General features: G+C 33.2%; 1 protein-coding gene across 1 annotated transcript in view; it reads right to left on the reverse strand.

The window, feature by feature from the left end:
• The window catches only part of LOC149790208 (uncharacterized), a 196,597-nt gene that overhangs the window by 113,827 nt on the left and 63,346 nt on the right, over positions 1-19,424 (reverse strand). Inside the window, exons 18-25 of the mRNA XM_089972214.1 lie at positions 17,345-17,428; positions 16,236-16,357; positions 13,816-13,957; positions 12,526-12,633; positions 9,650-9,761; positions 6,904-7,065; positions 5,123-5,325; positions 1,795-2,000 (exon numbers count right to left, since the gene is read on the reverse strand). Coding sequence (XP_089828340.1) covers positions 1,795-2,000; positions 5,123-5,325; positions 6,904-7,065; positions 9,650-9,761; positions 12,526-12,633; positions 13,816-13,957; positions 16,236-16,357; positions 17,345-17,428 — 1,139 coding nt within the window. The remainder of the gene's footprint in view (positions 1-1,794; positions 2,001-5,122; positions 5,326-6,903; positions 7,066-9,649; positions 9,762-12,525; positions 12,634-13,815; positions 13,958-16,235; positions 16,358-17,344; positions 17,429-19,424) is intronic.

Here is a 19,424-nt window from a genome sequence, read left to right on the forward strand (position 1 = left end):
TGTAGATCCACGGTCCATGGAGTATGAAATACACATATTAATTTACATCCATGGTCCATGGAATATGAAATACACACCTTACTGTAAGTCCATGGATTATGAAATACATACACATCTTAATGTAGATCCAGGGTCCATGGAGTATGAAATATATAACCATCTTAATGTAGATTTATGGTCCAAGGAGTATGAAATCTATAGGCATCTTAATGTAGACAAACCGTCCATGGACTATTAAAACATATGCATTTCATGTAGATCCATGGTCCATTTAGTATATTATATATACGCATCTTAATGTATATCCAATGTCCATGAAGTATGAAATATATAGACATCTTAATGTAGATCCATGTTCCATGGAGTTTGAAATATATACACATCTTAATGTAGATCCATGGTTCATGGAGTATGAACTATATATGCATCTTAATGTAGATCAATCGTCCATGGAATATGAAATACATGCACATCTTAATTTGGATCCATGGAGTATGAAATATATACGCATCTTAATGTAGATCCTTGGTCCATGGAATATAAAATACATGCACATTTTAATGTAGATCCAAGGTCCATGGAGTTTGAAAGACATGAACATTTTAATGTTTATGCATGTTTAATATAGCATGGAATACATGTACATCTAATTGTAGATCCATGGTACATGGAATATGAAATACATGCACATTTTAATGTAGATGCATGGCCCATGAAAAACGAAATACATGTGCATTTCAATGCTGACGCATAGTCAATAAAGTATGAAATAAATGAATATTTTAATGTAGATCCATGGCTTGTGGAGTATGAAATACATGTCCATTTTAATTTAGATCCATGGAGTATGAAATAAGCAATTATTATATTATTATCTTATCTCTTCTTTATACAATTTATTATTATTATTATTATTATTATTATTGACTGCTCCGGTAGCCTAAGTGGTCATAGCATCTGCCGCAGATGCAGGAGATCGCATGTTCTAACCCTGGCCAATTCATACCAAAGACTTATAAAAATGGTACTAACAACTGCATTGCTTGATGCTCAACATTAAGAGGTTAGCTTTAGGACTGGTCGACCTGGCGTCAGAATAATGTCAATGGATTTGACATGATGACACATGTCCGCAGCACGATGCCACGGTGCTAGACATCACTATAAACTGCCACACTGCAGACATTGATGTGATATGACTGAAACGTTGTTGAACCTATGTTTAAAAAATCCTTATTATTATTATTATTATTATTATCTTCATTGTGTGTTTTCTTCTTTTGAGTGACTCTTTCCCGTTTTTGATTTGTATATTTCCATGTGTAACCAATTATTCTGCGTGCAATCTTGCTCTTGTACATAAGTATAATTTAGGTGCAAATTTGCTTTTGGTGGTGAAAGAAGTTTCACTGATGATTGTTTCCTAACAAATTATGATGCCAGTACTAAATGTTATTAGCTAAATACACGAATGTTAAACGTGCAAGACATTTCTTCTTTTATCTCTTAAAATAGAATTTCTGAAAATATTAATTTCTCAGTTGACTGCAACGTAGCCTGAACACTCCCAGTATAATCTAATTTAACTGTAAGCATCTTGATATCTTCCTGGAATGTCGGAGTTTAAAACTGACATTTACCGCATGTAAGATTGATGTAATATTTGGGTAGACTTGGCTTTTATTCCTTTTGCTCTTAAACCACACACACACACACACACACACACACACACACACACACTTTATTATTATTATTACGAGTGATTAATGAGCAAGTATATTTCACCATACTTACCGGTCCAGTACAGCTGCCAGCACACTGTGCATGGCATTTCTCACACGTGTCTCCATTCTCGTATAGTAGAGGTATATCCGAGCATGAGCGGACACACTGGTTATTTTCCGACACTCGCTTGAATGCACATTTAAGGCAATTGAATGGTCCTGGCCCCCAGCAGCCATGCTTTGAACATTCAGGATCACAAACCTTACCTTCTGTCCCTGCAGGATATAATTATTTCGATCAATATTACACTATTTTAGAGTGATCTAATCGAAACTCACTCTTCTTTTACTACTACAACAGTGAGTCAATAATAAATCACTCTTCATTTATTACAACATCAGTTATCCAATTATAAATCACTTCATTTATTACTACAACAATGATCCAATTATAAATCACTCTTCATTTATTACCATAATATTAATCCTATCACATAATGCAATTCATTTATGACTGTAACATTAATCCTATCACATAATGATCTTCATTGATTAATATAAGATTAATCCTGTCTCATAATGCAACTCATTTTTTACTATAACATTAATCCTGTCACGTAATGCTCTTCATTTATTACTATAACATTAATCGTATCATATAATGCTCTTTATTTATTACTATCACGTTCATCATATGATATAATGCTATTCATTTATTACTATAACAATTATCCTATCACATAATGCAATTATTTTATTACTGTAATATTAATCATATCACATAATGCAATTCATTTATTACTATAACATTAATCCTAACACAAAACGCAATTCATTTATAACTGTAACATTTATCATATCAGATAATGATATTCATTTATTACTGTTACATTAATCCTATCATATAATGCTCTTCATTTATTACCATAACATTAATCCTATCACATATTGCAATTCATTTAGTAGTGTAGCATTAAACCTATCACATAATGCAATTCATTTATTATTGGAGCATTGGTCATATCACACAATGCAATTCATTTATTACTATAACATTAATCATATCAGATGATGTTATTCATTTATTACTGTAACAATAATCATAACACATAATGCAATTCATTTATTAATATAACATTAATCCTATCACATAATGCAATTCAGTTATTACTGTAACATTAATCATATCACACAATGCTATTCATTTATTACTATGACATCAATACATAGCTGAATCACATTTTATCACATTTTTTATTTTCTTGAGATAATAATACATTAGATAAAATGTTTTTTAAAAATAATTCTGATGATATTTTCAATTCCAACTTACATGTCTACCATAAAGTGAAATTTGTAAAGAAACATGCCTTAACCATGTCCAGGAGTGAAACAAGAAAGAGGTTGAATTAAATCAATACAAAATGACAAGAATGTGTATGTCTGTATGTATGTATGTATGTATGTATGTATGTATGTATGTATGTATGCATAAATATATAAATACAATTGAATATAAATGTACAGGTCAACGTCTTCAGAGACCCAGGGAAACCAAGACAAGACTATGGAATGTAGGTGTATATGTATGTACAGAACAACTTCCACAGAAACCCAGGAAAACCAAGACAACACTTTACAATGTATATGTACAGATCAACTTCCAAGGAGACCCAGGGAAACCAAGACAACACTATACAATGTAAGTATATGTAAATGTACAGATCAACTTTCACTGAGACCAGCGACACCAAGACAACACTATACAATGTAAGTGTATGTATATGCACAGAACAACTTCTGCAGAGACCCAGGGACACCAATACAACACTATATAATGTAGGTGTATGTACAGATCAACTTCCAAAGAGACTCAGGGACACCAAGACAACACTACCATGTAACTGTATACATATGTACAGAACAACTTCCAAAGAGTCTCAGGGACACCAAGACAACACTACCATGTAACTGTATGCATATGTACAGAACAACTTCCAAAGAGTCTCAGGGACACCAAAACAACACTCCACAATGTAACTGTAAGTATATGAACAGATCAACTTCCAGAGACTCTTGGGACACTACGTCAGCACTATACAACGTAACTGTATGTAAATGTCCAGATCAACTTCTACAGAGAGCCATACATGTAGTCAGCACTACCCTTTTATATAAATGCAGATGTTGTACAATATATTCCTACTAGACTGCATCATGTACTCCCAATATATCCCACTATGTACTACAACAATATCCCACTAGGTACCCTCACTACAACTCACTATGTATTCCAACTATATACTCTCACTATATCACACTATGTAGCCTCATTATGTCCCAGTATTTGCTATAACTATATCCCAATATATACTATCACTATATCCAATTATCAATCCTTAATATGTACTCACTATATCCCATAATCTATTCCTAATAAGTACTATCAATATATCACATTATCTATTCCTAATATGTACTATCACTATATCCCATAATCTATTCCTAATATATACTATCACTATATCCGATTATATATTCCTAATATGTACTATCACTATATCCCGATTATATATTCCTAATAAGTACTATCAATATATCCCATTATATATTCCTAATATGTACTATCACTATATCCCATTATATATTCCTAATATGTACTATCACTATATCCTAATCATATATTCATAATATGTACTATCACTATATCCCAAAACCTATTCCTAATATGTACTCTCACTATATACTCCCACTATATATTACCACTATGTTTACTCTCACTCTTTTTCATTATGTATTTCAGCTATATCACACTATGTAATCTCACTATAGTCTACACCATTATCTCACCGTATCCTACTTTGTACTCTCATTATGTATAATCTCACTTTACCCCACTATGCACTCTCACTATATCGCACTATGTTTTCTCACAATATCCCAGTATGTACTGTCAGTACAAATCCTACTATATACTCACACTATAGCCCACTACAGTGTATATCCCAGTTTGTACTCAATATGTACTCTCACTATATCCTACTTTGTATTCTCACTATATCCCTTGATGTATTCCAACTATATTCTACTACCTACTCTTACTATATCCCACTATTTGTTCCCACTAAATCTGCCTATGTAGTCCCATATACTCCCACTATATAACACAAAACTTACACAGAACCTTAAAAAACTTATATTAATAACAAGGTCATTACAACCAGTGAAGTCATAGATATCTCAGCTTGTGCTTACAAAATAATGCAAAAAGTACCTACAAACACTGGCTTGAAGGCTAGACACAATTTAAACTTACTACAAACACTGGCTTGAAGGCTAGACACAGTTTATACTTACTACAAACACTGGATTGAAGGCTAGACACAATGTATACTTACTACAAGTATTAGCATCCTTATTATTAGCTTTATACAGCACTTGTTTTTGTGTTGAGAAAATGCCGGTAAAGTTTATGTTTTCAAGATAGCATAGGTTTGGGGCCGAGACAATGATAACATCTCCATTCTTAATGTGCTGTAGGGACTTGAGACCCAGTTCTGTTATATTCATACTTGCCAGGCTGACTGAAAATCGTCCACTACTGAAAAAAGAACGTTTAAGTCCATGCAGTTAAATCTGCTGCACTGACCAACTGTAAATAAAGACCACCCACATATACAGGTCAAATGTCATTTTCTCAATTTATTCATAAATCATGACATGTTTACTATAGGGACTTCCTGCTAGCCATGGCTGATTATTTAGCTGTTTCCAAAGTAGTCATGATACCAAGGTTTGACCATACAGTGTGCCTTGTCCTTTGTAAACAGATTGACCATACAGTCATACTTGTCCTATGTATAACGATTGACTATACAGTCACACTTGTCCTAAGTATACATATGGACCATACAGTCATAGTTGTGATATGCATACATATTGACTATAGAGTCAGACTTGTCCTATGTAAACAGATTGACCATACAGTCATACTTGTCCGATGTATACAGATTGACTATACATTCAGACTTGTCCTATGTAAACAGATTGACTGTAGATACTTAACCTATGTATATGGATTGTCCCTGCAGTAAGACCTGTCCTATGTATACAGATTGACTATACAGTCAGACTTGTCATATGTATACATATTGACCATACAGTCATACTTGTCGGATGTATACAGATTGACTATAATGTCAGACTTGTTATATGTATACATATTGACCTTACACTCATACTTGTCTTATCCGTACTTATTGACTATGCAGTTATATTTGTCATATGCACACAGATTGGCAGATTAAAACAGATTGATTATGCAGTCAAACTTGTCCAGTGTATACTAAATGACCAGTATCACTTGTTATATGTACAGAGATTATATGTAGACAGAATGAACATACAGCCAGACTTGTGCTATGTATACAGATTGACAATACAGTCATACTTGTCCTATGTATATAGACTGACTATATTCTGACTTGTCCAACGTATACTGAATGACCAGTCCCACTTGTCCCACGTACACAGATTGATTGAAGTCACACTTGTCCTATGTACACAAAATGAACATAAAGCCAGACTTGCCCTATGTATTCAGATTGACTATACAGTCAGATATGTCCTATCTATACAGATTGACTATGGTTAGACTTGTCCTATATATACAGATTTATTATTTTCAGACTTGTCCTATGTATACAGATTGAAGGTAAATGACAATCACACAGTACAAATGATTCTATTTACCAAGGTATATGACAATCACACAGAAAAATGATTCTGTTTACCAAGGTAAATGACAATCACACAGTACAAATGATTATTTTTACCAAGGTAAACGACAATCATAGAGTACTGTGTAATCTTCTCAATTTTCCAGTTATTTCCTGTATTTAGTTCTCAGATTCATTCAAAGTGCAATGCATGATCCTGTTAATCCATCTTTAAAAAAAAGTCATATATTGCTTTCTTGCCATCACAAGGCATATCACGACACTAACCAGAACATGTTTTGAACTTAAACTGTTGTTTGGACGTCTTAGTGACCTTCTTTATGATGCAAAGAAAATAATATTGAGAATTTAGCTTAAACATGATCACAAAAATCTTCCATTATCAGGTCAATAATGAATTCGATAACCAATATTTTTTCTGGCAATGGAATGAAACATACCTTAAGTCTCTTCCCTGGATAATCTCTAGACTTGAGAGGAAGGAAAGGTCCCTCAGATTAGAAGGAATCTGTTGAACAGCCAGGAAGCCAGTTATCTCCTTTACATTCTTAAAAACTTGTAGGTCGCTGATATTTAGTCCAGAAATATTTCTGAATGGATCCCTGAAATAAAATGACTCTTTAGGAGGATCTGTATGCACGTGTATATATATATATATATATATATATATATATATATATATATATATATATATATATATATATATATATATATATATATATATATATATATATATAACATGGTTTAATACTTTGTCTGGCTAGATCTTGCAAGTCAACACTTAAGTTATAACATTAGCAATTAATTATTTAAAAACCCTTGGATGGCTTCTGTTTCAGTTAAGAATGAAAATTCAAAAGTATTTACTAGTTTACAAGCTTTTACATAGGCAAGTTCTTGATTAATTTACAATTAATTTTCAAATTTGTGGGAAATGCACATCTTAGCTACCTTGTGCAAAATCTTGTATTTATCTAAAATAAATTCTTAATTTTAAAATGCATCTAAACAAAATCCTTAATTTTAAAATTTATCTAGATCAACTTCTGAATTTTAAAATTTAACTCAACCAAACCAAGTGATTGCAGAAAAGAAATTCTGCAGAGTGTACTCAGAGAAGCAAGCTGGTGGTAGTCATCAATATAAACACTGCCAGTCAGTGTGTTTTCGATCAAGGGGCAGTTTTATTTTTTGATTGAATTTTTGTGATCAGAGCTGTCTGTGACTTTCCATTTCTTCCAGCAGAGTCTCAAACTCAGTCACACTGACCATTTTACCCTCAATTACTATTGTGTACAACTTACTGATTGTATTGAGACTGCTAATCCATCATATCATACCACTACGTAACAGAACCCGCATGGTTGAGTGATTTGGACAGTTTGATCCATACCAGCTGCAATTCTGTCTTTGTTAGCAGAGCATTTGTGTCTGCCGTTGAAACATTCAGATATTCAAAATCCATGGAAATAAAATATGGGATTTTCTTCTTTCACTGTGTTCAGTAAATTTGACAGCATTTACACCAGGCTTTGGCATCATTGTACGCTGTGGTTTTTCACTGATACCACCACAGTAAAAGTCAGGACTGATGAGCAGTTATTGAGTCTTAAATACATTCTTCCAACATCTGCATCAATATTTTTTACATGTGTAAGTACTTGCTGTGTCGGTTAAGAAGTTGGCCAAAGTCCTTTATCCATATGTAGTGTGATACCAATTCTGTCTCTTTCATTTCACTCAGCAACAACAAATCAATCAGGATTCGTGCATGTTGGCCATAGGGACATAAAGCAAGCAGATAATGAACGTGAATATATTAACAGTAATACATGGATAAAGTGTTTCAGATTTATTTTATCATTGACCTTCATTTCACTCAGCAACAACAAATCAATCAGAATTCGTGTATGTTGGCCATAGGGACATAAAGCAAGCAGATAATGAACGTGAATATATTAACAGTAATACATGGATAAAGTGTTTCAGATTTATTTTATCATTGACCTTGGTGGTACCCAGTCTATTGATACAGTGAGAGATGTACCTCGACTTAAACCAATCTTTCAATGGTCCGTCCGCATGGTGCATTAATGAATTTCTCCAGTGTTTTGAGAATCTTTTCAATGCCTCTGCCTATTTCATCACTGATGGTGCTGCTTTTTTTTGTAGTTCCGGATTTAAAAGGCACCACTGCGAATCCAGCATGATCCAAGTTTGGTAACACTGCTACCAATTCCAGGAATCATATTTGTCAGAGCTGCATAGTGTCTTTGCCTGATGTTTATGTGGGAAGGATAACTGCCACATGATTTTCCAACTTGCCACTATGTTTCTGATATTTGAAGTCCAGGACATGTGATTGTTGTGTTTTTGCATGAAAATACTCAGCTATTTCAGTGGTGATAGCTGATGCGAGACGACGTTTTTGTTCATCCTCACCACAAAGATGGATTTGGTCAAACACGTATACATACTACATGGATATTTTCTGATTTTTGTTGTTTCTGTGGTAACCAGTGGTGGCACTAATTGAGGATACAGTACAAATACGGGTCTCAATAATTCAAGTACATCAGACTTTCTTTTACAAGTTTGTATGTGTATAATATGCTGCCATGCAAGCTGTTTTAGTTGTATGTACTGTGGGTATGTTTATACTAAGGGGAGGGCAAAAACTTTACATTACTAAATGACAATGATCAGACCTATATGTCTCAGTATGGAGCCATCCCGATGAAATCTTCTGTGTTTAGAATGCCCTATGTCTGAAATGTTTTTTATGTACATGGATTTGAAACGTGCTTTAAATTCAGCGCTTCAAGAATCAGGTGCTTATTTCAGGGCTGAATGTTCTGATGTCAAGTCTGTAAAATGGCATAAATTCCATCAATCTATTTTTTCATTTTCAAATAGGATAAGGTCTCAAATGATTTCTTTTTCATTTTCCTAAAATTTTATTTTTCATTACCAAGCAATCATGGTTAGCCAACTCATGTGTATACTCTACTGTATTTTCACTTGCTTCTGGACTGGTTCCCATTCTTCAATATAATTAGCACCACAAATCCTATTACAACACCATTAACATTCAAAGTTACTGCCATGACAGTCATAAAAGTGATAGAATGGTCTCCCTTTCCACTTGGATAGGTTCCGCAACAACAGTAATGAAAAATTACGTACCCATCAAATGTGCTTTTCATAATCCTGAGATTGCCATGAATTGATGTACAGTCTTTAAATGATTGTATGTTATTTCGGTGTACAAAATCTGTATTGACAGTCCCAGCACAGGCTGAAAAGAAAGAGCGACATGATTGTTATATATAACCCGTAAGATGTGTTAGTCAACAAGATCTTGTGACACAGATTTTAAATTAGACATACTGTGAGACTGATCTCAAATTAGACAAACTGAGACAGATTTAAAAATAGTCAATGCTGTGAGAAACATTTCGAATTAGACATACTGTGAGACAGATTTTAAATCAGACAATGTGAGACAGGTTTAAAAATAAGCACGCTGTGAGACAGATTTCAAAATAGGTTATGCTGTGAGACAGATTCCACATTAGACATAATGTCATACAGACTTCAAACTAGACATATTGAGACAGATCTCAAATCAGGCATACTGTAAGACAGATTTTAAGATAGGCACGCTCAGAGATTGATTTCAAATTTGATATACGAGAGATTTAAAATTAGATACGATAAGACATTTCAAATTAGACATAATATGAGACAGATTTCAAATTATATGTACTGAGACTGATTTCAAAATACATGATATCTCTTAAAAATTAACATAGTTTAATCTCTATAAAGAGTTGTGAAATTCATGCCAAAATCGTTAGGGTTGGCGGTTTTACGTAACCAGCATGTATTCACATTACTGGTACGTGTTCATGAAAAATGATCATATTAAAGTCTACAATTCTAAACATAGATCAACTAATATTATTATTGATCTATTTAAGTATTGTGCTTTGGATGAACAAGATCATCATTTTCCGAACATTATAACTGTGGAAATCTACAGTACTGTAGTTGTTTCTGTATGTCTATTGTTTGTAATTGGACTTTAAATCTTTAAGTCCTGAAATTGGCTTCAATTAATATGTGTAAAATCGCATTATTACCATACCTGTGTAAACTAGGATTTTAAAGCACTTACATTAAAGCAAACATCAACTGACCCTTTTACAGTATTACATTTATTGTCCAAGCATATTTCTGAAATTTCATTATTGTATTTTAGAGATATTTTTTAAGCTGAATGCAGTGGTGCCTACGATCCAAATCCAGGGGTTGTAATTAATTCATGCAAGTTCAAACTTTCAATGTACATGCAGTGGTGCCAATATATAAAAATGCTCATCAAATGTAAACATTGAACGAAGAACTATTGTTGCTTATTGTTGTCACCCTGGGATGTAATGTGTTAGGTATTTACACTTTCAAGGCAAAATATAACTGTAATTCCTGGTACATTGATACAAAATTCTAAAATAAACCATTTCCTCATAGAGTGTATGGCGTTTTAATTCTTCGAGACACATGTAGCCAGTTGCCAAGTGCAGTGCACTATAAATAGAACACCTATTACCTATTCGATTCCATCCACATAGGCCTGTCTGTTAACTGTCAAGCAATGTAGTGCATGTTACGCTTAACAGCAGTTTTAACCATTTTAAATTTTGGTACACATCTATTGTATATGGAAAACATTAAGAGTAAAGTCCGATCATTATAGCCGTGTAATGATTTTTCACGGAAGAATTTTTCATGTGCTTTAAAATATTGAGAGAACTCGTTGACCGTCAAGTCAGTGAAGCTGCGTGACCAACCGTAGCTGCCATTTATGATACTCGAAATTTACAAGTGCTTCATCTCTAAGTCATTTGAATTTGATAATTTATAAAAACTAATTCCTACCTACATCAATATCAGAGCCTTTACCAAATTTATTTTAGCTTTCATAGCTGTGAATCTAATTGTGAAAAGTACTGAACGAAATCCGCGACCACCATTTTTGAGAGTGCAGATTACGACCCAGTTGCTTAAAATAGCAGATTTTGACAAGAGCATAAACAGTGACCACGTAATCTGATGGAATGGTCATTCACAGAAATGAATAAGGTATCTAATAGGACTTTTTCCTCAAAGGTGGCACAACGAAAATCCACTAAAAATGGCTGATGTTTACAGCAGTCGTATAAAGGCACTTATATGCGAATTGGGTAGATGTGTCGAAATGCGCTTGCATTAGGTAAAGGGTTAATAATGCATAAAAAACAATTATTAACTGGAAATTATTTTCAAATCAGAATTTGGGGGGGGGGTGTTAAAGCGAACAGAGTAAAATTAAATAGTTGTATTTTCCAAAAGTTATATTATGATCTCATAACATTTCCATGTAATAATTCATGACGATAGTCCATTAACATCCACAGAGTATATGTTGTTGTTGTTTGTTGTTGTTGTAACAATCAATACAATACATCTATCGATTAGTTAAAATAATATTTGTGTCCTCAGACTTGTACTAAATGAACACAATTATATAATTTCGTATCCCAACAGTTATAGTTCATACAAATAACTGCTTTTGATAATAAATTAGGATGTCCAAGACTTACATTGTCCCAAGATTTACAGTCATTATGGTAAATGTGATACTTATTACGTTTGTGTATTTCAGTTATTATTATATCATATATTGTACCGACTAGTCATAAAATACATCTACCAAAAAACATCAAGTTGTAAGAAAATTTAAAAGCATTTATCAGATAATTAATGTATCAATCTGAAGTTAATTGCATCTAAAAATTAATCTGATAACTGCAACTAAAATTTCGTGAATTACGCAACACGTATTAAATTGTCCACTTGCTCTTGTTCAATGTAATACATGTTATATGGTAATATCATAAACCGGAGTCAGGGCACAACACTATCCAAACATGCCCTGTTGTACGGATCAAATAAAAGTATTGTGTGATAAATTTCTTATCTCATTTTCCAGAGTATGTTTTATTCTATATTTTACTCACTCTTTTTGCACGACCTAACACACTCCACACATGCCGTGTTGTTAACATCAGGTTCCATTTCATCTGGACACTTCACTACACAGGCCCCCTGGCTCTGCAGCAGGTGCTCTGAAAGATATCAATAATAGTTTCAATTCGGGCAAGTAAACTTCAATCTGCCCACTAATGGACCGTAACATCTGAAAGAGCCTTATATATATTGGTACTTAGGTAATTAACACCAGTTAAGTTCTGTGTGGAAATTCCAGAGCAATCTTGTTATGAATTTAATGATGCTAACAGTACGTTTTAATTTGTCATGACAAAATAATTCCAAACATTACTATTTGTTTTACAAAACAGTTGTATTTATCACAGATTATTTTCAAATATTACAAAATGACTTGTATTTAAGACCCTTACATAACATTTTTGACACATGCCACAAATGATAATTGAATGGGATATTCTGAAAAGATACCCAGGCCAAATCTAACTTCTGGAAAAATCTAGGTTTAACGCAAGACCAAAAGATTCATTTAAAAAAGTTATTTATTAGCATATATTAATGTGTTGGGTGTGTGTAATCCACTGTAAGACTGATAGTCATATTAATTATTTTTCATTAGAATTCTTTATACTTTCTCTTATCTAATTATTATTTTCTGCTCGATTAAATCAATGTGTTTTCTATTTACTGGGATTCGTTAATACATATTTTGCCTGGGTATTTTCATTACCTGGCTTTTATATAAATAGCGCAGCTAGTAAAATGCATGCTTCAGTGTTAGCACATCCATTTTTATCAACAAACTATATTTATCAGAAACTTAGTTTTTACAGGTTGTCAGCTGTGTTGTATTCTTAAACAGTGCACTTTAGCTTTTACAGGTTGTCAGCTGTGTTGTATCATTAAACAATGAACTTTAATTTTTGCAGGTTATCATCTGTGTTGTACCCATAAACGATACACTTTAGTTTCAGTTTCGATATAACAGTTGATAAAACAATTAACATACACATAGCTAAATAATCTTTCTACAAACTGATTTCAAACTCTTTCTTCATGTTACCTACCTGTTTCTAGCAACATACCGGTCACAAACTCATGTTACCTACCCTTTTCTAGCAACCGACTGGTTGAAAACATTGGCTCTATAAAAACTATCACCATCTTGTAACCAACTGGTTCAAACATTGGCTTTATGCAACCTACCCCCTTATAGTAATCGACTGGTTCCAAACATTGGCTTTATGGTATGATGACAATGATGATGATCAACATTTTGGCTAAAAGACACTTTCACTCACCTGGGCATTCCTTTACACACAATGAGCCATAGGCATACTTGGCATTAGGATTTTTTATCCACGTCAGCCTGCCACTGTCAAAAACATATTCTGCTGGGCAATTCGTCTCACACATGCCGTCATTGTAAAATGTCTTGCAGGCCTAAAAACAAGCGAGGTAATTATAGTTAAATAAACAATACAATGTCTGCCATCTAGATTGAAAGATTGGAAGATGTGGATTCAAATAACTAACATCATATTCACTCATTAATAATGATGTTTTTTAGGATCGTTTTACATGCCCTCATTATAATGACATCCATAAGAATATTAACTTGCTGTATCAGTAGGAGCTACAGGGCATCCTCTCATTATAATGGTATTAGTCAGAGCTACAGGACACCCTCTCAATATAATGTTATGTATAGGAGTCACAGTACTCCCTCATTATATTGCTTTACACAGGAAGTATATAATTTTCCCTTTATGATGCTGTCTTTAAGAGCTTTATATCATTTCCTCATTACAATGTTAGTAGAAGGGGCCAGAGTATTCCAACTAAAGTGAGGCAACCTTATAATGAAGCATATTATAAACTGCTCACCCATTATAATGTTGTATGTCAAAGCTAGTTTTCCCTCATTGTAATGCTCTATGTAAAAGCTAGTGTTCCCTCATTTTGATGATGTATATAGGAGCTATAACACTCCCTCATAATGTCAGTAGGAATCAGAGTATTCAAACTACAGTGAGACCACCTTATACGGAGGTATATCACAAAGTACTCACTCTTTGTAATTCTGTATGTAGAAGCTGTTGTTCCCTCATAATAATGATGTATGTAAAAGCTAGTGTTCCCTCATTATAATGATGTATGTAGGAGTCATGTAATATTCTGCATGAAATGAGACCACCTCATAATTAGGTATTATACAGTACTCCCTCATTATTATGCTGCCTTCAAGAGAGAAAAACTTACAATAAAGCACATGATACATATTATTTCATTAAATGAAATGGAATCCATTACCAATCTCTGTTTAGTACATTCAGCCATGTTATAATGAATGATCTTATAGTGAGGGAAACCTGTACCTGAAAAACATCATTATTCAAACAATTTCTTAACTTAAATATGAGAGAATTAAAATTGGAATATTCTTTTTGTCAAATGATAATATTCTAGCTAATCAACCCCATTAAACTTTTTTTGTATTATAATTTGGGGTTTGTGTTTGAGGCGAAAGATGGATCTTGCTTGCCATGGAGCACCTTAAAGTCCTTCCAGAAGAGCAATCCATCAGTCTCCACAATCTTATTGTCCAAAACAAAGATTGACAGACGTCTTCGGAACGTACTTCTACTTCCCCCCCCCCATTATATGGCAGTTAAATATTGCAAATACTGATATCAGACCTGCCAACCTTACCAACACCTCAATAGGGCAGTCAATTTATCTCTGAAAAATGGACCACTTTCAGTAAGGTGTTACACAATACTATTGTCAAGCTGGAAAATACGCTTTTAAAAGATGAGAAGTGTGACTCAAGATTGATCAAGTGACAGCAAATACTGCATTTAGCTCAAACATGTATGTGAAATTTACTATACCTACAGTACAGGTTTACAAACTGCAATTCAAAACATTATTGAGCTCAATGGCTCCTTGATATCTAATTTTATTGTAATCCTTACAAAAAATGTATATGTGCCATTGTCAATTACTTTTTCTCCGCAATGAATCGTACTCAAATTAATATATGTATGTCCACTAAACATAATTGTTGCTCTTCCTGATGTTTGTCCCCCCAAAATATAAATTTCCATTAGATTTATTATGTATTATTAAAACATTTTAAGAGGTCTATTATCCTTTTCATCCTAACATATCGCTTGTTGGATGCCAGTTTGTAAAATATATAAAAAACAGCTTGATCAAAGTATGTGCAACTGAAAGTGCTTGAGGTAATCTGACAAAGTTAGACTGGTTCCCTGAACAATTCCAGTGAATATAATAGACATACAAACTAGTATTCCGTACATTTTGATATATGACATAATGATGCTGTACTGTAAATGATGATGTCATATATATTTGAGAATGGCGAATAACTCTCCACAACACTACCATGAGAGCTGTTTGCAGCTCTCCTGCAATTTACGAAATACAAGCCCTAATATTTTAAGATATAACACCCTACTGTATGCTAGTGGAATTTACTTGGGCTGCCGTGTAATTATTACACTTATATATTCTGTGAACTCCTGGTGTGATATTTACGAATACATAATATTTAAAAGATGAAATGATTTTACAAAATGTGATGTAGATCCTGCATTTAAAATTATTTACATATATATATAATATTTAAAAGTTGAAATGATTTTATAAAATGTGACCTCGATCATGCAATAAAATTTATTTCAATCAATCTTACAAAACATTCTGATTTATGAGGACCATGGCACCCCGCAGCACATTCTGGGTGACAGCATTGATTATGTTTGCTTCCAAAACACCGTCCTTCACAAGACAAGCTACATACATCTCCATAGTTCACTGAAAAGTGTACAAAACTCAAAACATTACTATTTAAGTCAAAGCATACTAATTTCATTAATTATTTTATAATATACACATTCAGAACAGCAAATACTTAACATGACACTGTGCGTTTGAATTCAGAAAGTGGAAATTAGCAGGGATATGTTTCTCCACAAGATGGGAGTCCTGAATTAATACAATTATTATATAATGTCATATGTAATGTTATCAACAGCTTTAATCGGATTGCCTTGCATCAACCAGTCAGAAGTTGATTTTCCCTTGCATCAGCCAATCAGAATTTCTCTGCCTTGCACCAACCAATCAGAAATTGAATGTCTTGCATGAACCAATCAGAAGTTGACACATTTTCATTTGAATCAGAGATTTACTCAGTCTGCATCCCATAACTCCTTTAACTATGATGATAATACATACGTGGTATATTTATAGATACAAAGGAAACTGCCCATCCTTTAATGTGAATTTAAAAGAGAAAATTAAAAATAATAAATATATTGTGATGAACGAGCTTAAGAGAAAGTTTGAACCTAAAAATACAAAGAGAGTATACAAACATTTGGGATGCCACAGAAAATTGTGATTTCTCAACCTCTTGTTTGGCAAGCGGGGCACACAGACAAAAGTGGTTGTTTAAATATCAGATGACAGGTATTAATTTATACCAGTGACACAAACTATTATATCTTTCAACATTTACTGAAATGTATATTTGACAATAAACGTTAACTAGATTACTAATATGACAATTTGACGAGAATCAAGGTTAAAAAGATTACTGCTATGACAATCTGACATGAAGCAATGTTACAAAGATTACTGCTATGACAATCTGACACGAATCAATGTTACAAAGATTACAAATGTCCAGGATACAATAGTTAACATAGTAAGAAGCTTAAAACACTTTATTTGTTTTATGCAAATTTAAAACAATGTACGTATCTATAACTTAAATGAAAAAGACAGAAATGGACATACACTTCTGGCACATATCTGGTCCCTGGCCCCAGCAATGTTTTTCTTTTGTGACTCTATTATAGCATGATTCATGGCATTCCCCACCTAGAAAAAAATCATAAAAAATAGAAGATAATCCATTGGTACATTGAGGACAGAAAATATAAGGTAATTCATTGGTAAGCAATAATACATTAAAGACAGAAAATATAAAGTAATCCATTGGTAAGCAATAGTACATGAAGGACAGAAAACAGAAGGTAATCCATTGGTAGGCAATATTATATTAAGAACAGAAATAGAAGGTAATCCATTGGTAGTACATTGAGGACATAACAATAGTATTTCAATCAACTGGTAGGCAATATTACATTACGATCAACATCAGAGCAAATGTTGATTATGGTAAACATGTTTTGCTGTGAACAAGGACTTACTGAGATGACGACTGTGTTTGCAATCAATGTATTGAGAAGATGGTTGCTGACTGAGATCCATATATATATGCAATAAGTTTATTCAGATGACTACAGACTTAGATCCATCGAAATGCAATCAATGTATTCAGATGACTGCTGACTTAGATCCATTTATATGCAATCAGTGCATTCAGATGACTGCTGCCTTTGATCCATATGTATGCAATCAATATATTCCGATGACTGCTGACAGAGATCCATATGTATGCAATCAATATATTCAGATGACTGTTGACTGGGATCCATCTAAATGCAATCAATGTATTCAGATAACTACTGACTTAGATCCATCTAAATGCAATGTATTCAGATGACTGATGACTGAGATCCATGGAAATGCAATGTATTCAGATGACTCCTGACTGATATATATCTATATATATATATATATATATATATATATATATATATATATATATATATATATATATATATATATATATATATATATATATATATATATGCAATCAATGCACTGGGATGAGGACAGTTGAGGGCAGATCGAGATATATGTAATACTGCATTAAGATAAATGTTGTTTACTAAGGCTCATTTATTCAGTGTATGCAAAATAATGTTCCTTTCAAACAATACATATAACAAGTAACCCATAATTGAAAAGATTCAATCTAATTTCTGTTTCTGATGCTTTAATCATTAAATTGAGATGGATCTGAATTTTTTTTATATTCGTTTTCTTTCTTCAATAATGAGTAATCTCTCTCAAGGATTTTTGAAGGCTGAGGTACAAAGGATGGTTTCTTCATAAATTACAACTCCACTATATAAAAATGAGTTGGTCCAATTTTCAAAATTGACAGTCCATAAGAGATACTTAAGGTACTTTAAGACTCATTAAATACAGCCCTGTTCAAATCTGTAGGAATGCAAAATAATTTTCCTTTTACATGTTGCCAGACAGATGTGCCAACACTTTCAAAAAGACTACAGCCTTTGCAAGCAGCATAAATGAGTCTATCGCCTAACGCTGTGATGATACTACCTACACATTCAAAGAGATTCTATCATTTGTAAGCAAAAGGAATGAGTCGGGCACTTGCCAATGTGGTGATACTACCTTCACTTTCAAAAAGACTACAGCATATGTAAGCAAAAGGGACGTGTCTGCCACCTGACAATGTGGTGACATTGCCAACATTTTCAAAAAGACTATAGCATTTGAAAGCAATAGTAATGAGTCTGGTATGTGACCCTGTTGGCATTGTACGTGATTAGAACACGTCTGATGCCTGACAATGTGGTGACACAACGATGACCTTCAAAAAGATAATATCATTTATAAGCTACAGTAATGCCTCTGACATCTGACACAAGAATGACCTTCAAAAAGAGTATAGCGTTTGTAAGCAAAAGAAATGAGTCTGACACCTGACACTGTGGTGACACTATGACGACTCTGGCATTCCTTTCCTCATCGAGAATTGCCTTTTGCTATAAAGGATGATTTTCAAGTCAACACTTCAGCAAACATGATTATGTGCATAAAAATGAATGCATATATTTGAGTTATAATATCACGTAAAAAAAATGTAGGAAGTGATACCATACTAATAATGTAAAAACATCCATGTTAAACAGGTAACAAATAATGTGAAGAAATT

The sequence above is a fragment of the Sinohyriopsis cumingii genome, chromosome 10, assembly GCF_028554795.1.
Source record: "Sinohyriopsis cumingii isolate HCF-2022 chromosome 10, ASM2855479v2, whole genome shotgun sequence".
Taxonomy (NCBI): Eukaryota; Metazoa; Mollusca; class Bivalvia; order Unionida; family Unionidae; genus Sinohyriopsis; species Sinohyriopsis cumingii.